The sequence below is a fragment of the Gracilinanus agilis genome, chromosome 5 (genome assembly GCF_016433145.1).
Source record: "Gracilinanus agilis isolate LMUSP501 chromosome 5, AgileGrace, whole genome shotgun sequence".
NCBI classification, from domain to species: domain Eukaryota; kingdom Metazoa; phylum Chordata; class Mammalia; order Didelphimorphia; family Didelphidae; genus Gracilinanus; species Gracilinanus agilis.
Window position 1 is genome coordinate 66,423,442 of NC_058134.1, and position 26,234 is coordinate 66,449,675.

Consider the following 26,234-nt stretch of genomic DNA (forward strand, 5'->3'; position numbering starts at 1 on the left):
TCTCTCTCTCTCTCTCTCTCTCTCTCTCTCCTTCTCTCTCTCTCTCTCTCTCTCTCTCTCTCATTCCCTCTCTTTAAGTTCTTTGGCTCATAGAGAAAACTTAGTTTAATTCCCTAATTTTATATATGAAGAAACTAAAAATGAGGCCAAAAAGCAAGAAGTAGAGCATAGAATTTGAACCTAGGTCTTCTGACTAAAATGTAGTGCTTTTTGGATGTGAAAGATCAGAACTTCTTTGCCAGTGTTTTAATTTCATTTAGTTTTATTTTTTTTTCTACTCATAGTAAGGATTTGTGTTTCCCAGGTCTTTTCTCTCTAGCATTTTGGAGTACTTTTCCATCACTCTAGAGTGACAAGGGTTATGATCTCCATTTTGCAGATGGAAAAACTGAGACAGACATAAATAGGTTGTGTGAATCGCTTAAGGCAATTCAGAGTCAGCAGCAAGGATGGGAATAGAAACTGGCTCTTTTAATTCCTTTTCTTGTATTGTAATGACAGACTGTGCTGTCTCTCTTGTGAGTTATATTCCCTTACTCAGTGCTTTAAATGGGGGCTGTGCCAGCTGTCATTTTGTTTCCCCACATCTAGCATTGCTCAAACCAATGTTAACAGTCATTATTTGATTACAGAAGCATTAGGGAAGTTCAAGGTTGATAACAAACACATATAGTCAAACTTGAGATATATGATTTGTAGGTGATTATACCCTTAGCATCATGGAAAGTTAGAGCTGAACAGAACCATAGAGTTTATGTAGGATGACTCTTTGATTTTACAGATGAGGAAACGGATGTTGAAAGACTTAAGATATTTTCACATATCTGGTGAATAGCATTACTGGATATTGAACCCAGTTCTCCTCACCCTCCATTTAGCACCATTTTCACTATGCTACATAATTTTCTTCCTTGTATGAAATCTCCCTACTCTTTGGCAAAGTCAGAATGTTTTAAAAGAGTATATTTATTTCTATAACTCAATTATATAAAACACAGAAAAACATGATGTTGGCAGCAGCCCTTATTGGTTTATCTGACCCTCATTCTTGCTGAAGATTTTGACTTCCTCTTAACTCTTCCCACTTAAAGATATACAAGCACAACCTCTTCCATTTTAAAATAATCACTATATTAAAATTGTATTATCATAATTATCTCCCCCCTTATATATTGCTTTTCTATCAACAGAAAACATGTATATCTAAAAATTTTACACTAACTTTCTAGGCTATGTAATAGGATTAGACTTTAAAGTTTGCAAAGTACTTTGCATATCTCTGGTGCCCCATGATAGCCTATGGGTAGATACTATGTGGGCTAATATCCCCATTTTACATATTAGGAACCTGAGGTTCATAAATAATATAATCTGTATATTGTACCAGAGCTAGTTAAATATCAGGCACAAGATTTGAACCTAGCTTTTCTTTGCCTCTTTTTTATATCCCTAGTGCTTAGCACAGTGCCTGGCACATAGTAGGTGCTTAACAAATGTTTATTGATTGATTCCTAATTTTAAGCCCAACTCTCTCTATTCTACCACATTGCTTTCCATGAAGAAAATCAGAGGACAGCCTCCATGATATATAGGAAAGGGCAAATTCTTCCCAAAACCTTGGGCAAGTTGATTACTTCTTGTCCTCAGTTTTCTCATTTAAATAAAAAGAAGGAATTAAAAAATGATCTTGAAGCAGGCCTAGTATATTGTGATTCTACTCTATTATTCCAATCTAACCCCTGTAAAATGGGGAGATTAAGTGGTAGCACCCAGGCTGCCAGGTTGACTCTAAAGACCTAAGAGTTCTGTAATGGAATGGGGCAGGGATTTTGAAAAGCTGTGGAGTTTGACCAAGCTGAAGGAAAGGAGGTGTTGTGTGGCTGTGTGGTCCAGCTTTTGCCAAATACCCAAGGAGCTCTCAGTGTGGGGATACCACTGAGAAGAATATTCTTCAAGGAAACATCGGGGCCTAGGTTGAGGAAAGGATTGGGTTATCTGTCGGTGGACAGCATATCAATTTTCCTTACTCCCTGGAGTCTGCTTTGAAGTAACTGGCTGCTTTTGAACTTGTCCTGTAACATCTTTGACCAGCTTGGAGTATCTTTGACCCTGTAGTCCCTCCTAGTTTAGTTAGAGACCAACTTAGCTAGAAATCTAGTTAGTTAAACTATTAGCCTATTCTTTAGAATAGAAATACCCCTCTCCCTACTTCCCTCAGTTATTACAAATAAAACCTAGTTTGTTAGCACTTCTTGTCTCTTCTTAGTTTAAAGAACCCACTTCACTGGTTTTCCCTGGTTGGCAGGTTGGCAGTTACTGGCCAACTGCCATTCCCAAACCTTACATCCCTATTAGATTTACCCGTGTTCCTCTGTCTGTCTTTCCCTTGTGAGATGTGGATGTGTCCCAGTTTATTGTTATTCACACTCCTAATATTATCTTTTTTCACCCCACAAGCTTTTATTAATCTTTATTAACAGCCTACTATGTGCTTGATGTGTTAAGCATTGGCATTAAAAAGATGAAACAAAAAATGATTTATGCCCTCAAGGACTTCCTGGGCTATGTTGGAGAAATCAGACAGCAAAGTCTTAAAGTAGACCATTGAGTCATTTTATTCTTCAGAATACTGTTATATAGTTTGAGATCTAGTACTGCTAGGTCCCCTTCCTTTTTACCTCTTGTCCCCACTATTTCCCCTGAGATTCTTGACCTTTTTATCTTCCAGATGAATTTTATTTTTATTTTTTTCAAGATTTATAAAGTAATCCTTTAGTAGTTTTATTGGTATAACCCTGAATAAATTAATGTAGGTAGTAGGTACACACGCATATATAATTATTGTCATATATATGTATATATGAATATGAATAAATATTTAAAAACACAGTAGGTAAGGCAATAGCTACTTGAAGTACCAGGAAAGGCTTTTTCTAGAAGATGGTGAATGAACTGAACCTTGAAGGAGCCTTGGGATTCTATTTTCTTTTCAAAGTTTTCTATTTGAGTTAGTGTGTAGCTTTGATTTGGAGGGTTTTAGCTACATTTTGATGTCCCTGTTAAGACTGTGGCAAATGCTTCCTCCCAATGAGTTTGAAGCATATAGCCTTACCTTTCTTAAACCTAGTAGATTTTTTTTGGTTGACCTGAGGCAGAGAGAATCATAGGATCTCAGATTTATAAGGGACCCTAGAGATAATTTGTGCCAGGATTTCTATTCCTAAAGTATTTATTCTAGTTCAGAACTTATAAAATGAGGATGATGAATGGTATAATGCCTATGAGAGGAGAGAGAGAGAGAGAGAGAGAGAGAGAGAGAGAGAGAGAGACAGAGAGACAGAGAGACAGAGAGACAGAGAGAGACAGAGAGAGACAGAGAGAGAGAGAAACTGTATTACTAAAAGTAACGGAGAAAATACAGGGTTTATGAAAACTTACCCATCTGTGTTTTTGGTGCTCATTCACTGTATCAATGAAAACCATAAGATTTACAAAAAATAAAATTTGTGTAAAGAGGTTCCTATTCATTATTTTGGTAACTTTGTTCTTTGTCTTATGTACCTAAGACCTTGTCCTCATAATAGCTCATAATAAAGGATGAAATACAAGGTGACCAGTTTACCCTTTTTAACACCATATAATACTTTTGACTGTATTGTTTTGTTACTGTTGGAAAGGGAATTCCCTCCAAATTATTGTAATGTCTTAGATTTGATCTTGGTGCCAGAGTAGTCTTCTGATCCATAATGGTTATAGAGTCTTTAGTGAAATAGGCTGGCATAAATTAAGGTGAACATTTTTTCAACTCTTGTTAGAAGCTGATTACTATCTTTGTGACCAATTATAACCGTCAGCAAAATATAGATATATTATATAATGTTACCAACACTGCAATTTCACAGCTGAGGCTCTGTGCTTAGATAAGAACAAAAACTTATAGAATGTGATCTAGAACATTATTAAATAATTGCCCAGAGCTCATCTTAATGTTGGCCCTTTTAGCCCACCATTGTTCTTATTATCTTTTTAGGGGATTAGCACTGATTTCTAAGAAGTTTGAGTTTATTGAGCTAAAAGAACCTTATAAATGTCCTTTCTTGTATCCTGTGTTGATCAAATACTTTAGCTCACAATTCATGGCTAAGGATATTGAGGTACAGAATTATTAGTGCTACCCAATAGTTATCTCTTTTTGATGAGGAAATGAGCTATAAAAATATTAAGTGGTTTATCCAAAGTCATAAAGCTTATTTGGGATGTAGTTAGAATGAGAACTCAGAGCTTCTGATTTATGTTGGATCAATAGAAAGACTGAGAGCAGAACATACTAGTGGAATTATGTCTTGCTTTAAAATTTTTGTACTTAGTGAATTTTCAAAGATGTTGAAAATTCTCTTAGGTTTTTAAAAAAGCTAGTTATAGTGTACCAAGGAATTTGTCAAATACAATTTCCTCTTTAAATGGGCCAATAAATGTCACATTTTATGTAACAACAAAATGAAAACGTAAGTAAAGAGTGCCTTTATTCATAACATACATATTACTAAATATGTAAACTATTAGAGCAAGGTGATACTTACACATATGTGCATGTGAATCTGTATTTACATATGTGATACAAGCTTTATTTCAATGGAAAGTAGATCAGGCACATGGTCCTTATTTTAAGGATAAATACGAATTTAATAAGTAAGCTTTCTATAGATATGCAGACATAATTATACTACAATTTAGAAAATTAGATACTCTATCTTTGTCTGACAACCCTTCTTTCAAAATACAAAGAAGATGTTTCTACTTGCTTGAGGAAATGTATTTTAACAAATGAGTCTCACATATATCATCTTCAAGTTAAACCTTATCTTTTTTGAAAGAACAATGTACAAAGAATCTAAATACCAGTTTTTGAATGTTGTGTCCAACATTTCCTCTACCTGACAAGTGAGTTTAGCAATTCTATCTTTGACTTTACAGGGAAATATGAAGATAGAGGAGTCATTTAATTTAAAGAACAACATCTTTAAGACTTCTGTAAACCCAATTCTCATCTCTGCCCTCAGGCTTCCAAGAAGGCAAAAACCATAAAAAAAATTAACAAATAGTTTCTGAACAACCTTTCAAAGCTCAGCATATTTATTTATCTCCTCTCTCTTCTTTTAGATTTGCAGGGGTCAGCAACCTTTTTGGCCGTGAGAGCCATAAGTGACACATTTTTTAAAATGTAATTTCATGAGAGCTGTACAATGCTCACAGTGTGCGCTCCTGTAACAGTGGGAGCTCCTGTAACAGCGCCTGAAAAAAATTGACTTTATGGCTCCTGCAGAAAGAGCCTAATTGGCTTGAGAGCCATATGTTGCCAACCCCTGTTTTAGAGTAACCATCCCTGTTCCTACAAAGTGCTCCTAAATTCTTACCCATTATTTTTCAGCAGAGGGGTCAATCTCATCACCTGCCAGCTGTATACCATTCTGCATGACTCCTTAGTTTTGTAGGAATCAGATTCAAATGAAATTAGGAAATGTTTAACAAAATAAATTAAAATAAGGTATGATATAGATAATGTGAATTTGTGGTTTTCTAAGTCACTATGCTGCTGACAGGGATCATTTCCATTTGAGTTTGACACCAATGATTTAAAGAAACTCCCTTAAAGAAAATATAATTTAGAAACATTCTTATTAATAGTAGCTCCTATTTATTTATTTTTTATGGTTTACAAAGGACTTTCCTCACAATAACCTTGTTAAGGTTGCATATGTCCCTTTTATGGACAAGAAAAACTGAGGGTCAGAGAAGTCAAGTGACTATCTTATAACCACACAGTCAGAAAGAATCTGATCCAGGATTTAACAGAATTTTACAGTTTTAAGGGAACTAAGCTGCCATCTAGACCAATGCAAATACGAAAACAACAACCCCTAATATAACATACAAGTTGTTATCCATCTTCTGCTTGAGGACCCCCAAGAAGGGGGCACTTGCCACCTCTTATCATCTTTATGCTGATGATTCTCAGATATATTATACAGCCCTAATATCCCTTCTGATTTTCAATCTTACATCTCCAGTCACTTCTTGGACATCTAAAACTGGATATTCCATAGACATCTTAAACTCAGCATGCTCAAAACAGAACTCATTATATTTTCCCCACAATATCCCTCTCTTCTTCCTAGCTTCTCCATTATTTTCAATACCACCATCATCTCAGTCATTCAGGCTCATTCTCTCCCACCCTCCCAATGCCAAGTCCTGTCAATTCTGCCTTCACAACCTCTCTACAAAACAGTTCCTTTTTTCTTCTGATCTTACCATTCTTCTGGTACCCTTTGTTTCACTGATCAGCTTTTCTATTTCTTAACTACTACAAAATTATTTAAATGGTTACTGCTTTACAGAATAGTAGTAGATTCTAGTATAGTAGATTCTAGTAGATTCTAGTATAGTATAGTATAGAATACTGTATAGAATCTGGTACTGCAAGGTTACCTTCCTTTTGACTTTTTTCTTTATTTCCCTTGAGATCCTTGACTTTTTGTTTCTCCGGATGATTTCATTATTTTTTATTATAAAGGCCACAATCATCTTACACCTGGACTATTGCAATAGTTTCCTCTTTCATCTTTCCACTTCAAGTCTTTTCCTTCTCATATTCATCCTATACTTATCTATAAATGTGTTCATTCTATCTGATTAGGCTGTTTTCCCTCCTTTTAATAAACTCCAGTGGCTACCTGTTATCTACTGAATAAAATATAAAATCCCATTTGGCTTTTAGGGTTTTTTGTAATAGGTCCCTTTCTGCATTTCCAGTTTCTTATACTCTACTTCCTTCCATATACTCTATGATCAAATGATGCTGGCCTTTTTGCAGTTTTGCCTATGTGACATTTTATCTCCTAAATATATGTATTTTCATTAATTCTCCTCCATGCTTAGAATTTTTTGCTTTCCTTTAAGACTCATACCAGGTTCTACCTTCTGCAAGAAACCTTTTTGGATCCACCTTATTGCTAGTACTTTTCCAACATGATGTCCATTTATCTTGTACATATCTTATTTGTACATCGTTGTTTGCTTGTGGTCTTTCCCATAAAATGGTGAACTCCTTGAGATTAAGGACTGCTTGCTTTTTGTCTTTATTTATATTCCCAGTCCTTAGCACAGTCCCCAGAACACAGTAGGTACTTAATAAACATTTGTTTGACTTGTTAAGCTGAAGAGAACTCATTCTATTTTGGGGCAGATATAATTGCTTAGAAGCTTTTCCAGATACCAAGTATAAAACCTTATTCTTTGTAAGTTTTTTTTAATGTCTGGGGCCAAAAAACCCAAATCTACTTCTTCCTTCATGTGACAGTCCTTCAAATGCTTGAACACATTTATCATTCCCTCCTTGAGTTTTTGTTTCTTTAGACTTCACTCCTTCAATCAATTTTCATATGTCAGGGACTCAAAAGACTTCCACCATTCTGGTTGCTGTCCTCTGGACACTCTAGCCTTACACTGTAATGCCTACAACAGAACGTAATGCTTTAGATGAAGTCCAATGAATTAATATCTCCTTATTCCTGAAGCTTTCCCCTTCTTTACATAGTCCAGGACTAAATTAGCTCCATTGCTTTGCTGAAACATATTGACTGAGTTTGCAGTCTACTGAAACTTCCCTATCTTTTTCAAAACAATCATTATCTATCTATACCTCTATCATATGCATCTTAAGTTATCCCTCCTGCCTTGGTGTCAGCTACAAATTTGATGCACATACTAACTATACTTTTATACAAGTCATTGATGAAAATACTAAATAGCACAGGGACAAGCACAGATACTTGGATACTCCACTAGAGTACATGGATATTCCACTGGAGACCTATTGCCATGCTGATAGTGAAGTAACAGTTATTCTTTCAATCAAACTTAGGTCATTGACTCCAACTCTCATGCTTGATTTCATTTCATAAGATTATAGATTTAGAATTTGGTAGTGATATTACAGATCACCTAGATTAATCCTCTCATTTTATATATGAGGAGACTAAGATTCAGAGATATGTAGTGATTTGCCAAGGTTACACAGTTTGTAAGTAGCAGAGTTAAGACTGAAATCCAGTTTCTTTGATTCCGAATCCAGAGCTTATTCCATCATATTACAGTATATCTCTTATGTAGCAGCAGCAACTGACACTGCTGTTTGTGAGTACAGATCCCCAAATCTGAAATTGTTTTTAGAAATAAATTTATTAGGTCATTTTTGTAGAGGGAATGAGTCAGAAAAGAGGGATGGTTCTCTCCAGATCTGGTAGATTTACATTATATAGGATTTTGACGAAGATTTTCCAAACAGGAACCCCATGTATTCAGTTTAACAATTTCCCCAAGAGGACAGCCTAAAATCAAGGTATATGGAGTGAGAAATGTTTGGGGTAGACCCATCAGGAATTCCTGGGTGTGCTAACCTAAAACAAGTATGCTTTGGGTGGATCTAGGTCCTGGGGGAATTGAAAATACCTTATAGTCATTTCTGGCATTTCTAGAGAGTTACTTGAGGTCAAAGGACATTTTGGGATGGACAACTTTAATCACAGAAGGTTGGATTTAAGCATTGTAATATTTTTTCCTGAACAGTATAAGAAATCATTTACCCACAACACATATACCCTTTTTATGTTGCTTCTATAATGACCCTGCCTCACAACTTCTTTGCTGCCTACTCTATCCCCATCCCCTTGTCTAAGAATATTCTAAGTTTCAATTTTTAGAGTTTGCCAGCAGATGTCTCCATTACTTGCTCATACTTAGGTATAGCTCCAGAAAGTAGTTGTTTTTATTTTTTAATCAAAACCAAGGAAGATGATTTAATAATTTGCCTAAAAGGAGCAGATGCACGGGAAACTATTTCCCTTCTTCTTTTTCTTTTTTTTAGGTAGATACCAAGTCTACTTATTCTTCCCCTCCCTAGACACAAATCCCAGAGCAAAATTCTGCTTTAATTGAGAATATGAAAATGTCAACATTGTTCTCAAACTAGGTTTGCTTGGTAAGATCCCAAATCTCTGGTCTTTCCCTGAGGGTTTCATATCTTTTGGAATTTCTCCTCCTCCTCCTCCACCTCTTTATCCTTCTCCCTCCCTTCTTCATCCTCCTCCTCCTTCTTCCTCACTTCCTTCTCTTTCTCTGCTTCCTTCTCCCCTCTCCTTCTTTCCTTTCCCTTAATACCCCATCCCCTCCACCCAGATGACCCTTTGCAGTCGCCTTGTATCCTTTCGGATTCAGCACTGGACAGCTCCCTATGCCTGCCCGGTGAAAGGAAGCTTGATGATTGACAGATGAATCGACCATTCAGGGAGCGAGATGACTGGATACTGACCTACAAGGCCCTTCTTAGCGTTAATAAGGGGTTGGTTGTGGCTAAATTGCCTAGTTAACGGCCATCGCCAGCCCCCCCCCTTTTGTCCCCCCCAAAAAACCCCAAAACATCCAGTACTGGAGGGAGGGAGGAAAGTATATTTTCTTGGCCAAACCAATGCACTTCAATCAACCAGCCATTTATGCATCATCCTTTTCTTCACATAGACAAGCACACCATTTCCCCTCTTTCTCTCTCCAAAATCTTTGCTTCTTCAGATTTCCTTGCAGTGGTGTGTGTGTGTGTGTGTGTGTGTGTGTGTGTGTGTGTGTGTGTGTGTGTGTGTGTGTGTCTGTGCGCGCGCAATCCGAGTCTCCGTGGGAAGTGAATGAGGAGGAGCTTGAGTTGGGGAGGGGGGTGAAGAGGGGGAGAACCTGCCACTGGTTAGATGATGGAGCGGCGCTTGCAGGCGGCAGCAGCAGAAGCATCTCGTTAACACACCTCAATGAAAGCGGCAGTGGAAACGGATGGGGATAAAGACGTAAGCAGGCTAACTATAGCTGCCGTGTAGCGAGATGGGATGTAACCTGCTCAGATCAAGGCTGCGAGGTGCGTAATCCCCAAGGCTAGCCTATTGTGGAGAGGAGATCGCAGTCAGCATTGCCACAGGTGACTTGGTTTCCTGCTTACAGTTGCTTTGAGATCCAGGCTATTTTTAAAATTTCTTATTTTTAAAATCTCCACCTCCTCTCCTTGATATCATCTCAGAAGGACGACTAACAATAGTAATACAATTACGATTATTAATAAAAAATATTGAAAAGTGACTTCCCATCACCTCTGCTCCCCTCACTCCGAGACAGCCAAGAGACATGGTTTACCCCTTACTCTTTTGCCTCCTGCTTGCTCAACTGGGACTGGGAGCTGCCGGATTCAGCCGTGACCCACCGGGGCGCCTGGAACCCCATAGAGAGAGGACCCTTAGAGGGAAGCAGCATGGCCATCAGCCCAACAGAGATTCAGATTCTTCGACTCTTTGGAGCCGGTCCATCGACGGCACCATCTTGGCGCAGAAACTCTCCGAGGAGCTGCCCACAGAGGTGGCCTCTTACCTCTACACAGGGGACTCCCATGAACTGAAGCGAACCAATTGCTCCGGCCGCTTCGAGCTGGCAGCGGGCCTGCCGGGGAAGTCCCCCGCCATGGTCAGCCTGCACCCCTCCTTGCACGGGGCGATGGACACGCTTATCTACGCCACCAACTTCCTCAACATGATCAATAAGTCACTAGAGCAGAACTTGCAGGACGACCTGGAGTGGTACCAGGCGCTGATCCGTAGCCTCTTTGAAGATGAGCCCAGTATCTCACGGGCAGCCATTACCTTCAGCACCGAGTCACTGTCCTCTCCAGCCCCCCAGGTCTTCCTTCAAGCCACTCGTGGGGAGAGCCGCATCCTCCTACAGAACCTGTCCTCCTCTGCTCACCACTTGGCCAACACCACCCTCGAGACCGAATGGTTTCATGGCCTGAGGCGCAAATGGAGGCCCCATTTACACCGCCGAGGTTCCAATCAGGGAATCCGGGGTCTGGGCCACAGCTGGAGGCTCCGGGACCTCTCAGGAGGGGAAAAGAACCAGGTCAGGTGGTCTCTACCATACCTGGAATGTGAGAACGGGAGTTACAAACCTGGCTGGTTGGTCACTCTCTCCACCCCTTTCTACCGGTTCCAGCCTAATGTGGTCCCTGAATTCAGGTAGGAAGAGAAGGCAGAGGAAAAAAAAAATGCTGTTTCGTGTGTGTGTGTGTGTGTGTGTGTGTGTGTGTGTTTGTGTGCGTGCGGGCGCGCGCCTGCGCGTGTAAGGGGTGCCTACTATGATTCTGTTACCCTGCCCCATCTTAGAGACAGGGTGGGGGACACTTCAGGCTCGTGGTAGGGAGAGGAAGAAGATGCCCCCGCACACTTGTAAGCCCTTACTACTCAAGGAAAAAAAAAAAAAAAAAAAAACACAGCATCCCTCTCTGTTCACCCACCAGCACAGGAAAAGGAGAAGGAAATATTGGGGTGTACTTCATCTCTCCTCAAATGGGTCGGGTTTTCAGGGTGGGATAGGGGAGCTCTGGTTGAATTAAGGAGGTGTGATCAGACCCTGATTTCCTCAGACAAGTGAACATAGGGAGTATGCTTAAAACTCGGGGGAGAGAACCTCTGGTATCCATCCCAGGGGATAAAAGTGGCGGGGGCTGGGGAAGAAGGGGAGTTGGGCTAGAGAAGTGAGTTTCTGGTCTTCGTCATTCCTGAGTCTATAATCGCTGTCTCCTTACAGTGTGGAAGGTTTGACTCTCGCTGACCTGTTATTAGTTAGTTATCAGAGCGTATAATTAACAAAGACACAATTTTCTACAAGATTTTAAGGACAGAAAGCAGAGGAAATAGATTCTAAGCTAGAGAACATCGCTCTCTGGTCGGTGAACTCCCTCGGTGTTCTTAGCTCAGACCCATAGTTAGTTCCCTTCGCTTTCCACTCTTTGAAAGATGAACCATTTATGCACCTGTTTTTAACAGCAACCTGGGTTAGCTCCGGGGATGGAAAAGAATCAAGTTGGGTTTAGGACGTTGAAACGTGGTAGGAAGGGAATTGGACTATTTAAAACTAATGTGTTGGATAATATGTAATTAGCAAAATAGCTGATTATGGCCCTCAGTTCCTGACCTCAGACGACCTGATCTCAGAAAACCTCCTCCCAAAGGTAGGAGTGAAGATGGTTAAGACAGGCTGGGCTGAAGTAGGAAGTTCCAGAAGACGTCTGTGGTGTGACAAATTTCAATTTGATTCTCAATTCCTTGGGCTTTATATATGGGGAGAGATTCCTAATTTACTTACCTTTTTTTTTTTTTTTGGTAATAGAGTTAAAAGTCACAAAATGGATTATCATTATTTTAAACCCTCACCTTCCATATTAGAATCAATACTGTGTATTGGTTCCAAGGCAGAAGAATGGTAAGGACTAGGCAATGGGGATTAAGTGCCTTGTCCAGGATCACACAGTTAGTACCTGCCTGAGGCCAGATTTGAACCTAAGACTTCCCATCTCCAGGCCTGGCTCTCAATCCACTGAGCTACCCAGCTGCCCCATTATTACTATTTATGTCCTCTCTGGCTGAAAGCATAAAAGACCTGAGAGCAGGCAGCTAGGCTTACAGAGAGGAGGCTGTAGGATGTAATTCTGGAAGCCTTGGATTAGAGCAGATATGGGTTCTAGTTTGGGACTCAGTCATGTTTGCTGTGTAACCTTATGTATGAAATCAGGGACTTGGTCTCTATGAACCCTTCTCTTTTTTTAAAAATAGATGATGGCACTAGAGAGGGGAAAAACCCTCTAAAAATCAACATTTCTGATTATTTTTCTATGACCTGTTCCTCTCTCTCTCTCTCTCTCTCTCTCTCTCTCTTTCTCTCTCTCTCTCTCTCTCTCTCTCTCTCTCTGTCTTCCCCTCCCTCCTTTCCTCTCTCCCTCCCTCCCTCTCTCTCTCTTCTCTCTCCCCTTTGCCCCTCTCCCTCTCCCTTTCCCTCTCCTCTTTTACATCTTAGACACCTTCCTTCCAATCCTTTACTATTAGAGAGGATCATCTCTTTGCCTCTTGATTACTGAAGTGATCCTATTAGGAAGAGCTGAGCCCAGGTGCAAGCTTCTTACCATTTCATTTGCTTGGAAGAGCAAAGAAAGATCAATCAGATACTCTTGAGTTCCTAGGATCTATAGTTTGAAGGAGAGCACTTTCCCAAGGAATCTCAGAAATTCCTGAGATGGAATGGAACCTTCATATTCAAAACAATTTTAACAAAGGATTTCTAAGAGACAAGCCTCTCCAACATTCTCAGTTACAAAAGATTGCAGTTTGTTCCAGGTCTTTATTTTAAAGCATTTGATTCAGGCCAAATATTTCTGGGATTTTCCACCAGCCAAGACTCAAAGCTAAGAAAGCAGAAGGCCCTAAAGAAGATAACAGAATACACACTTTTCATCCTTTTCTTACTTGGGTCTAGAAAATAATTTCTGAGAGCAGGGCACCCATTGACAGACATCCTTCAGCTTTTAAAGACATGAAACAGGTCAAATTTAAAGTAAAAGTTAGCCAGCAGGGGTCATCCAAGTAACAGAACAGGAGACTTCTTTTCCCATAGACCCTTTAGCACATACTCTATGATTTCCAAAGGTTCATGGGGGTGGAGTGTTGATACATATTTAAAGTACTTTTCTATGGCTCCCTGGAACCTGGACAATTTAAATACTTTGCTCAATTCAAATGTTCCATTCTCAAGCATTATTTAGAAAAAAATAAGAGAGGGGAAATAGTTGATAGAACTAAAAATAGATGCTTGTTTTACATATTTAGTGTAATATTTACATAGGACTCATTCTCTTTTTTGATCTCTAAACTTATAAAAGGAAGAGTCATTTCAAACTCTTAGTCATCTAATGTGGGGTTTTTTTTTGGTATTCTTTAAAATAGCAGAGAGATATGGACACAAAAGATAATATAGTGAGACCCAAATGAATCATTTCTTGGAAACTGGAAGTGTTTTATAGCTCAGTGATTTGAAAAAAAACTATAATGAAAAGTCAATGGATAAATGACATATAATATTTAATGAAGGAAAAGCCAACAAAAACTCTGAAACTTTAACTCTGATCTGATAGTCCAAGATAGTTTTCTCCTAACTTAGAAGATTCATCCATTGAAACCACATTATTTGTAGAGGAAGTAAATCTAAAACATTAAATCTTAAACAGGAAAAATCTACTCAATTACTATTGTCATTCATATTTATTGCTCCATGGACTGTCCTTGACTTATTTTTATGTCCTTTCTGGATATAAATGACAGAAATGTGTTAAGGTTCAAAATCCAGTTTAAGACATGGTTGAATAATAGGGATTCACTACCCATCTCCCTTTTATTCCAAAATATTTGCATGCAATGCCAATCAACTGAATGTCTCTTTATTAATTAATTATGGGCACATGATATGAACACATTTAAATTCAATTCAGCAAAAATTAATTGAGCATTTACTATATACAAAGCCCCATGCTAGAAGCACTAGATATGGGAAAGGAGATATAAAATGAATAAATAGTTCTCTCAGCATAATCTTGTAGAGGATATAGCAATAATAATTATTATTATTATGGATAACATTTATATATATAGCACTTTTTAAGTTTGAAAGTTCTTTATAAATACCCAATTTGATTCTCACAGCAACCCTGGGTGCTATTAGTATCCCCATTTTCAGATGAAGAAACTGAGGCAGACAAGGGTTCAATGACTTGCACATGGTTATATAGTAAGTGTCTGAATCTGTATTTGAACCTGGCCTTTCTGACTCTAAGTTCAGTGCTCTATCCATTAGACCCCCCGGCTCGTAAATAACCATAATAGAGTGTCTCTTGACTTTGATCCTCTTCCAATGCCTTAGAAAAGATCATAGACTTAGAACTTGAAATACATTTAGATGCCATCTAGTCTCAGTCCCTTCACTTATAGTTGAGGAAATGGGGACCTAGGGAGGTTCAATGGCTTGCCCATTTTTGGCACAGAAGAAAATTAGAAGCTGCTATTCCATAGTAAGAAGAATAGTAGTACAAAATTAGCAGATGAATCTAATTTCTTCCTAGATTATAATAAATTGGTGATACAATTTGGTAACAAAACATGTTATTTTTTTTAACCCTGAGAAACTTGAATATACCTAGTTAAGTAAATAATCAACTTCTGGGTAGATAGACCCATGTAGGTTAGTCTGTTTGTCTGTCTGTTTGTTTGTCTGTTTCTCTCTTCCTCTTCCTCTCCTCCCTTTTTCTCCCTCTCTCTCTCCCCCTCTTTTTACTTACTTTCTGTCTTAGAATCAATACTGCATATTGGTTGCAAGGCAGAAAAATAGTATGGGCTAGGCAAGGGGGGTTAAATGACTTGCCCAGGGTCACACAGCTGGGAAGCATCTGAGGCCAGATTTGAACCAAGGAACACTTATCTCTGGGCTTGGCTCCCAATCTGCTGATCCACTACCTGTTCCCTAGATCACATTTCTTTCTGAATATATCATTTCAAAATCCTGTATGACACTAAATGATATCCTACTGAAGAAAAGAACCAAACAAGATGTTGCCAAATTTTGGAAGAAAATTTGAAACTCATGAATCACAGAAATCATAGAATTGTGTTTAATCATGTTTAACCTAAATCCTTCCTAGGGCAATTTGCATTCATATTCTCTTTGTTTTTTCCTTCAATGGAGATGAAGACTAATAGTCAGGATTGACCTCATAATTATATGTTCATAAATTTCCAGACAGTTATATTATCCTCAATAGTTATCATCGGGGATAGAATGTAAAATGTGTTGTGTGTGTGTGTGTGGCGTAATGATAACAAGGTATACACATCAGACCTCAGTAGAGGGTATGTGGCAACTGAGTGTCAGACCAGCAAGAATTGACTACTATGTGAGTGACTTATGGGAGAAGTAGTAACAAGTTTCTGGCAACAGTTTTGGCTTTTATTCTCATCACCATGTAATGTTAATCCACCTTGCTGGGGGCATTTGCTATTCGATGAAGGGGAGTGACTCCCACTAAAGAAGGGGGACTCTACACAGAGCATATCTTGGGAGGCCAATATTGGCTCTGACCTGCGACTCATTCATTTCCTCTGGGTTGAGCATCTGGTGATTCCCTAAATACCTAGTGTTTGGACAACCCCAGTGGAAAAAAAAGGCTTGTCCATCCTGGTTCTTTCAGATAACAGATTTAGGGGTCTTCAGAGGGACAACCACATCTTATACTTTCTATAGTTCTTATGCATCTCTCCTATTTTGTCTTCAGTTGACCCTGAAAATGCTTAGTTTGTTATCTAAAAATAATACCAAATAATTAATTCATGTGAGTGGCTATTTTTGCTAATTTTGCCAAATTATTTTGTCAATTGTCATGGAGCTTATAATTCATAATAATAATTAAATGCACATCACATTAACACTATTATAAGTGTTATCTGGTTACCACACTAAATTGTATTTATGATTATGATTTTAGTTTGTTGCTTGGATCACCTATAACCTTGTCATCTACTTAAAACTTAGATATTAGCCTGACTTATTGATTGAGATACATCATGAAAGAAGTCACATTTTCTTTCTGGATCCTCTCTGAGTATAGTTGACTTGTGACTACAGTGAGAAGAATGGATGAAAGATTGTTTAGGACTATCTCACAGTGGGTTTACTCTTTCTTTGAGGTATTTTCAGAGGTTTCACAAAGACATTTTTGAATTGCCTTAAATTTCCTATCTTAAAAAAAAGCTATACATTTTCATCCAATTTGCTTGGTTTTCTGATTTCCAAAGAGTAAGACTATTTTTCGCCCAGCAGCTGGGGCAATGCATTATTGTGCCACTTGCCAAAACAAGCATTTGGGAATAGAAATGGGGTTTCCAAAATAATGGAATACATTTTTTTTGTTACTTAGGAACTCTCAGGTATAAATGTTTCAGTTCACACTTTTAAAAAATAATAGTCATGGGTTTTAATTCAACAACTTTGAAGTGAGAAGAAATTTAGAGAGATGAATGTATCTATACTATTCTTTGGCCTATTTACTAAAGGAACCCTCTTTTTTTCCTCATGAAAATAGTGACCCTAGCCAAAATACTTCTTTTAAAAACAAACCAAAAACACTATATTGGATCAGTTGACTGCTAATAGAATCGAGTATTCCACTTAAGAAGAGTATTTATTTGGCTACAGCAGATAAAACCTCAGTTTCTATATCCGGAAAAGTCAGCTGAAATTGACTTAAGCCAACATGAAGTTGCTGCCTCATAGATTTTTAATCTAAGGACTACAGCAGACTTCTAAACTTTCCTCCAAGATAATTGTATAAACATTTTTGAAATGCCTTAACTTTCTTATCTTAAAAATAAAAAGGTTACTACATTTTCAGCCAATTTGGTTGGTTTTCTGATTTCCAAGGGCTATTTATTTTTCACCTAGCAGCTGGGGCAATGTATTATTTTGCCATTTGCTGGAACAAGCATTTGGAAGTAGAAATGGAATTTCTAAAATGGTGAAATATATTTGAGGAATATAGACTTCTCCTCTAGAGAAGGAATTGGGCCATCCTGCTCATCATTTATAGTTTCAACTGCCAGATAAACCCAGTGTTACTTTTAGCATTGGAAAGCCAGCTGAGTTTATTATACACTTTTCAGGGTTTTAAAGATTTCTCATCTCAGGCTCAACAGCACTATTACATTCAACCTATTCTGTATTCTAATATGACATTGTAATACCCAGAGATGCCAAGAAGTGGCTTTTGCAACTATACTTTAGGCCAATGTTTCTTCAGTATGGAGGTGCTGTTGGCTTTTTTTCTCACTGTAGAAATGGGTGGATCCAATGTGCTGCCTCTTTTTAGTACTGGAATAGTGTTTATATGATTATTTAAGCAGAGGAGCTTCACAGTGCATTGGAATCATGATAACCTTGACAGTGTAATTGCCATAATCTGAAAAGAGGCAACTTAGTGGTAATGAAAATAGGCTCTGGAGCCTCTGCTGTAGATAAAGCCACTGCCTGTATACAATCCTGGTATTTTATTTTTGAGCAATGATTCCTTTGTCTTTCCCTTCTCTTCCTGACCTTTTCTACATGTATTCTTTTACTCGGCTAAATACAAATTCAACAATTCTTTCCTGGCATAATGAATTCTATAGTAAAACCTTAAGCTATGATTAGAGAAATGGATAATCAGGTAAAAGTGAGTTTTCAGATTAAATTGGAGTTTAACCATAAATCCTCATTGGTTCTACATAAAAAGCCTTTCTTGATTTTGTTTACATTTCATTCATTCATTTTCTTGTTAATACATTTATTTGTGAATTCATTTCTTTCCCTCCCCTCTTTCCCTTCCCTCCTTTTTCCCTTTCCCCCCTCTCTTACCCAGATTGGAAATACAGTGTTTACTTACTGTCCAATTCTAATTGGCAAGGAAGATTTAACCTATTTAATTTATAACCTGACTAGTTTAAACCCTCTTTAGGCACTCTGGTGGTCTCCAATTCCCATGAGGGTCAATATATTAATGCTTAACTTTGTGAGAACACCTGATGGGCTTAGCCTACTGAAGCCCAAAACTCCCATTTTAAGAGATTTACCAACCTCAGCTTCCTCAGGCTACAGTTTTATACTGCCATGTCCAGTAGCATGTTTATTTTTACAAATTTAGTTTATTTTTAAAATAAAAAAATTTAACAAGCACCAATACATGGAACATTCCTACATGATTTGTTCAGATTGCTTCTCCTTCCAAATATAAAACAAATTCATCATGTTTCTTTCAAAGCTGTCTTGTGTGGAGAGAGAGCTGGCCTCAGACTCAGGAACTTGGGTTCCAGTTCCACTTCTCATACAAACTGGAAAAGTCACCTAAATTCTCAAGTGACCCAGACATCTTTGAAATCTTTAAGTTGCAAAGAAGATTATCAATATGCATTATAGATAAAATTCCTCTTGCACTAGTGAAATCACAGGACTATTAAAAAAGAAAAAAAAACTTTATTCCTGGAGGAAGCATAATATAGATTTTTAAAAATCAAATATCTCTAAAAATGGTACATAAAAAACTAAAAGATATATGTAAGACCAAAGGTCATTCCCCAGTAAAGAAGTGGTCATAGGATAATTCTCAGAAGAACTGCAAGCCATTAACATCCACATGAAATGATGCTACAACTCACTAATGGTGGAAGAAATAGAAATTAAAACAACTCTGAAGACTCATTTCATACTTAGCAAATTGGTAATGGTGACTAGAGGAAAGACTCAGTGTTGGAGGGTTTGTAGAAAGGCAGGCACTAACACATTGTTTTTGAAACCTTTACTTTCTGCCTCACTAACAGCTTGAAGACAGGGGATAGGCAAACAGGGTTAACAGAATTGTCTGGAGTCACACAGGGCAGGGGATAGGCAAACAGGGTTAACAGAATTGTCTGGAGTCACACAGCTAGGAAGTGTCTAATGCCAGATTTGAAAGTAGGACCTGACTCTAGGCCTGGTGTAATGCATTGTTCATGAAACTGTGAATTGGTACAATCCTTCTGGAAAACAATGTGCAAATTTTTGGAAATATGGAAAATATTAAAAAAATTGGAAAGCAAATAAAGCAACTAAAATGTCTATATCCCTTGTCTCAGAGATTTCACTGCCAGCTATAATATCTCTAGGAGGCCAAGAGAAAGGGCCCATAAAGACCAAAATATTTCTAGCAGCACTTTTTGCAGTAGCATAAAACTAGAAACAAAGTAAATGCTCATATAGTGGTAAATGACTAGATAAATTGTGTTATTTTTGAGGGTAATAGACTATTAAAAATTTCAAACATAATGGATATAGAGAAGCATGGAAAGACTTATATGGACTGATCTAAAGTGAAACAGGAAAACGATATACAAAATAACTACAACATTTTATATAGAAAAGAAACCACAAAATAATTAAAATTGAATGTTATGAAATTAAAAAGAACAAGCTTGGCTCCAAAGAGACTTTGAAAAGACACATGTCTCTGAATTTCTTTACAAAAGTCTGAGTCTCTCTGTGTGTACCGTTGCATATATTAGACTTTTTCAACATATTTGTAAGTCTTGCTGAAATTTTCTCTCTTTTTAGAAAAAAAAATCCTCTTCTAAGAGGGATAAAGAGGACAGATACAGAGGGAAATGAAACAATGCAAAAATACAAGATAGATATTAGATAAAAAACCAAAACTGTTCTGCCTAGGGTAAGCTTCAGAAATTTGATACGGTAATTGTACTGCTTATTAGTAATAATTTTTACTTTTCCAGAGATAGATATAGAAGGCATATTGATCCTGGAACATACCATAGAAAATAATTTCTCTCCTCCCCAAACCACCTGAATCCCACCCCAACCAAGATAGTGAAGAAAGAATTGCCCTTCCCAAGACAGAAATTAAGTTGTAAGTTCGCAAAGCTAAGAAAATCATTCTGAAGGGTACAAATGGCCACGAATAGAAGAAAACCTAGATGTCCCCCACTTTCTGGTGACAGAACACAATTTAGCTTCTCAGGTACTCTAAGTATCTTTGGAAAAGTGACCCTTTGAGGAACAACTTTGGTCACCAAAGTACTAGCAAGTTCTTCTGTAGGGAGTCAAGGAAGTCCCAGTTGGGACTATGAAATGAGAATATTAAACTAAATCCTCAGATATTCCTTAGTATTTCTACAGTCTAATTATTTATGGGCCTTAGAATTTATAAAGTGTTTTCAAAGGTATCCTTTCTCAATTGATAAGTTAATTGACTTTGAGAGGCAGGTAGGATAGGCATTATCTCCATTTTACCAATAAGTTTCTTATGTGATTGCTATGATTCACATCACGACTCAGGGGGTCACTGATGTATGAATTCCTCATAGCAAAGGGAAGGCTAAATTATGGGCCAAACCCCCCGCATGAGATTGGATCAGTTAGTTGCTTATTATGTACTAAAACCACTAGCCCTGTAGTCCTTCTTGGAAATCTCTTTTCTCAGTGCAAGTCATACTCATAGTAAATAGATAGTGCATCATAACATTTTTGTTTAAATGTCGAGTTAACAGTTTCTGTTGAAGTACATCATAACCTCTTGTAAACTCTTATTTTGACTGTTAAAAATTCAACCAATTTTCCCTTTTGTGACTTTTGGAGTAAGCCTTACTGTGCAGGCTTTGCAATCTTCTCTTACCCTAAAGCAACATATTGAAGTTTCTTTGAGGTCAGCATTATATAATTGGGAGAAAATGACAAAGATAGACAATCTAGTCATCCAGCAACCATTTGTGTCTGAGGCTTCTGAGGATATCGAATATGTGTGAAGGTCAAACTGTCCAAAAGACGAGTAATGAGTTCAGAAAGGTTGTGATGAGCTCAGCTACCTGTGTTCTGGGCATCAGCTCTCATCAAAATCTGACTGATAGATAAAGAACAATAATGATAAATATCAGAAACAAGAAATTCTCTCAATATGTTCTCTGATTTTTTAAAAAAATAATTTTTGTATTTTCTCAATTACATGTGAGCAAACATTTTAAACATTTATTTGAAAAAATTCCAAGTTTCAAATTCTCTCCCTTCTTTCATTCTCTCATGCATAAGGCAAGACTTTTGATATAGACTATACCATGTGCAGTGATGCAAAACATTTTCTTATTATTCATGCTGCAAAAGAAAATGCAGTCTAAAAAAACAAGAATAATAATGTAAAAAGGTATGCTTCAAAATGTATTCAGATTCCATCAGTTCTTTCTCAGGAGGGGGGATAGCATTTTTTTTTCATAATCCTCTTGGAATTATGTTGGATCACTGTGTTGCTAACAGTAGTTAAGTCATTCACAGTTGATCATTGCACACAATTACTTTTATTGTATAGAACAGGGGTCGGCAACCTTTTTGGCCGTGAAAGCCATAAACGCCACATTTTTTAAAATGTAATTTCGTGAGAGCCGTACAGTGCTCACAGTGCGCGCTCCTGTAACATCACCTGAAAAAAATTGACTTTATGGCTCCTGCAGAAAGAGCCATATCTGGCCCTCAAAAGAGCCAGATATGGCTAGAGAGCCATATGTTGCTGACCACTGGTATAGAACATTCTCCTGGTTCTGCACAGTTCGCTTTCGCACCACTTCATGTAAGTCTTTCCATGGTTTTCTGAAAACATTTTGTTCATCAGTTTTTATAGCACAATAACATTCCACCACCATCATTTTACCATAAGTTGTTCAGACATTTCCCAATATGTATCTGCTCAATTTTCAATTCTTTGCCACCACAAAACTGCTATAAATAGTTTTGTACCTATAGGTTCTTTTCTTTTAAAAAACAAAATACTTTTCTTTGGGATATAGAACTAGTAGTGGTATTGTTGGATCAAAGGGTATGCACAGTTTTAAGATCCTTTGAGCAAAATTGCTCTCCCGAATGGTTGGATCAGTTAACAATTCTCCCAATGGTGCATTAGTGTCCCTATTTTTCCACTTCTCTGCCAATATTTGCCATTTCCCTTTTTGTCACTAGTCAATTTGATCAATACATTCTTTTTAAGAAACCTTGCTGTAATGTGTGTAAAGTATGAATGAGAGTTTGCTTTCATCTTTTAGTGGTTCAGTAGTAAAGTTCCCCAGGCAGTTTTTCATTTAGATGCTAAAAAATTGGAGAATAGGCAGTAGAGATGGAACGATTCTTCAAGTGCAACTCTCAAAATCAACACATTCTGTCAGATCATGTTTGGAAGACTATGTACAGTTCTAGTCACCATATTTTTAAAAGACCCATGATAACTTCATTGAACACGAGGGTGACCAGATGAAGGAAAATCATGAAATAATATTTGCATGAAGATAATTTTAGCTTGGAGATCAATCTCATCTCCATTTATAGCAAGGGAAATAATAGCTATCTTCAGATATTTGAAGGGTTCTCATGTGGAAAAGAGATTAATTTTTTGCTCTGTGGTACCAGAGGGCAGAACTCAAAGAACAGAAGATGTGGAGAAGTCAATTTAGGCTTGGGCAAGGGAAAAATTCCCAATGATTATACATAATTATGAAAAAGCAAATATGACTGAATTGGGAGACTGTCTCCCCCAGAGGTTTTAAAGCAAAGGCTAGATAACTCCTAGTTGATGAAACTAATATTTTTATATTTATGGCTTGAACTAGATGGATTTTGGGGTCCTTTCCAACTCTGAGATTCTTTGATCTGTGATTGGCCAGTTCACTGAATACTAGGAAAAAAGTATTTTCGTTTGTGATTCATTTGCAACGAAATTCTACAAAAGCCAAAAATCCAAGGAGGAAGGAAAAAAGGAAAAAGAAGAGACAAGAAAAGCAGAAAGGAGAAAAAATGGATAGAAAAAGGTAGATATCAGTGGTTAGGGGAGACACAAAATAGTGAGAAGGGTGGAGAGAAGCAGACCTACTGACAATGATGGGAAGTGACAGCAGAGGACTGAGATGGCCATGAGGGAGGAGACTAAAGAAAACTAAAGAGAATAGCCCAGCAGTGGTGGGCTGTTCAGTCAGAGGGCAAGCTCAACACACCTCAATAGTCCCAGCAGGCATCAATGAGAAGTGTGACAAAAGAAATACCAACTGGAGCAGGACTGTAGTCTAGGGGCATTCAGTCAAAGGGAAAGTGCTACCCACCTCAGAGCCCTCAAGGGCATCGCTGAACTATGCTAACAGAACACCAACCACTGCAGTCTGCAGAGTGAAAAAGTCAGCTAAATCCTTCCTGCTCCAAGAGCTTCATCAGACATGAGTATATTCTGGTAATATGGACCTGGAGGTGTACAATTGGTACACTTTTTTTTTTTGGTCAGGAAATGGTACAATGACAAGCTAAGGTCTAATACTATACTCTTTACTGTGTATATTTAATTAAACAGATTTGGTTGTATTGCAAGAATCATTGTTCAATGTGAACTGTAGGCCTCTTTCAGGGAAAAGGTAAGGTTAAAAAATATAAGAAACCATCCTGTCTTTTAGAGAAATGGAGATCTGGATGCAACAAGAAAAGGGCAAGAACAGGACAATTTTGGTAGACTTTTGCAATATTAGTTAGCATATATTCTGTCATATCTAGGCTCAGAAAAGAATATCTGCATAAATTATTATAGATTCTGATTAAAATAAAGTTGCTGATCACAGTTAAACTACATGTGTGACTAAATTAGGACACCTAGACTTTTTCTCATAAGGCTATATTAGTAAGAATTTAATTAGCATCTACGCAATGTTTGCAAATACCTCCTCTAATGGATCTTACATTCTTTTAGGTAAAGCATCATGAATACATTTAATTAACCATAAAATATGCACAAAATATGTACAAGATTATTTCTGTTGGGTAGGGGGAAAGATATGAGGTTGTCTTGAATTTTGGCTCAATGCTGATTAAAATATAAATGATCCATTTTTGTAAAATATAACTGAAAATAGGTAGAATACAGAGAAGCATGAAAAGACTCTTGTGAACTGATAAAAAGCAATGTAAGAAGAACCAGGAGAATAATGTTCACAATGTAAATGGAAAAAAATAACAACAAAACTGAATAGTCATTATAACCAACAAACCTGGTTTCAAAGAAGAGATGGATAATTCTATACATTTCCATAAATAATGAAATAGCTTGCTACCTTCCCCATCTGAACTCTTTGGTGATTGGAAATCTGAGATATCCTGAAGCTTTCTACTTTGAGGATGCAAGCTTATATATGGATGGAGAGGGAAAGCCTTTGGATTGCCTCTTTGCTGCTTTTGTATCTTAAACAAAGGAACATTTCAGGACCATAGACTTACCTGAGGACAAGCAGCAAATCTGTCCTATTGCTGGAAGACAACTCACCCTGAGGAAGTCCAGGGCACAGGGTAAAGAGTTATTGAGCTGTAGGCTTTTTCTTTCACTAAATTCTTCTTGGGTTTGCCTTGATTTTCTTACCCTTAAAACATGGATGATAACAGCAGTGAATGACTACCTGAAAAAATAGGTTATTTTTAAGCCCAAAGGGCATAAGAAGCACATTTCTTGTATTTCTTAGAATTGTGAGTATCTAATTTAATGGCCAGCACATACTGGTAGGTCAGAGACTATTTGCTACTGCTGCTGGTTTTGGAGATGTAAAAAAAAACCCTACTTTATCAGTGTTAGCAACAGTATTAATATGTACCATTTAGGTTGATTTTAAAATAATTTTCTGCCTCAGAGTTTTTTTAAGTTATTCTATTTCAGTTGCCACTTTTTCCTCTCTCCTTCCAGTGCCTCCCATTCTGTTTGTTTCCTCTCTTTGCTCTGGTACATGAGGTTGCCAGCTTCCTGTCCTTGCCAATTCAGCTAAAGTAAAAGCATAGACTTCCATCTTTTTTTCTAACCATTTCACACCTGCCAGCCCTAAAAAGCAAACAAAGAAATGAGGAAACTTGAGGAGGCTTGAAATAATGATTCCTGCACTTAACGAGGTTTGGTGCATTTCTGGTATGCAGGGTTGAATCTCCTAAGTGAAAATACTCCTAAGCCATGGAAAACAAGTGAAAAGAAGACTAAAAAGAGGGGGGAATTCCCAGCCCCCAGATTTGTCACCAGCTCACCTGAGAGGAAACCCTACATGGCTCTGATTTCTTGTAAAGCTGACTAGTGGTAGTTCTTATCATCTGTAGTTTCATACCACATGGTCCCTCTTGTCTTTTGCATTGAGTTTAGTGACTTCAAGGGTAGGGGCTGTATGGATGAACAGTCAACTGGAGGCTCAAAGACCCACAGGCAAGCACAGATGAGAGTAGAAAAATGAACCCCTGAGACATAACAGCAGAAGAGAATTTGTTCTAGGTCTAAGAGGGAAAAAATGTAGATTGGTAGGAGTGGGCTAGGGTAGGGGGTATGTAACTCTAGGTCAGGGACATTAGCAACTGAGAATCGGAATTTTGGGTTTCAAGAAAAAATATGACATTTCATCTCATCATAAAAGCAGAATTCAATTATTAACTATTGACCTTTATTTCTTAGAAAGAGTCCTTGCTTCTTGTTACATGTACCATGGGGCATAAAACCTCTGCTGAATCATAAGATAGAGGGTAATATATGCTTGTTAAGTTCTGCCTGTTCTCTCTCTGTCTCTGTCTGTCTGTCTCTGTATCTCTGCCTCTCTGTTTCTGTCTCTGTCTCTGTCTCTCTCCTCTTTCTTTTGAGTGTGGCCCAATAAAGTAGCACTTAGTGTGCTAGGTAGAATAAGAATATTATGAAATTGCCTGTAATTTTTTGTGATTATAAG

The 26,234-nt window shown here is 37.7% G+C and overlaps 1 protein-coding gene across 1 annotated transcript in view; it reads left to right on the top strand.

Annotated features, from left to right (window-relative positions):
- The first annotated feature begins 10,221 nt into the window (after nucleotides 1-10,221).
- GPR158 (G protein-coupled receptor 158) overlaps nucleotides 10,222-26,234 on the top strand; it is a 428,886-nt gene continuing 412,873 nt past the window's right edge. Inside the window, 1 exon segment of the mRNA XM_044678198.1 lies at nucleotides 10,222-11,102. Within this exon segment, the coding sequence (XP_044534133.1) occupies nucleotides 10,222-11,102 (881 nt within the window).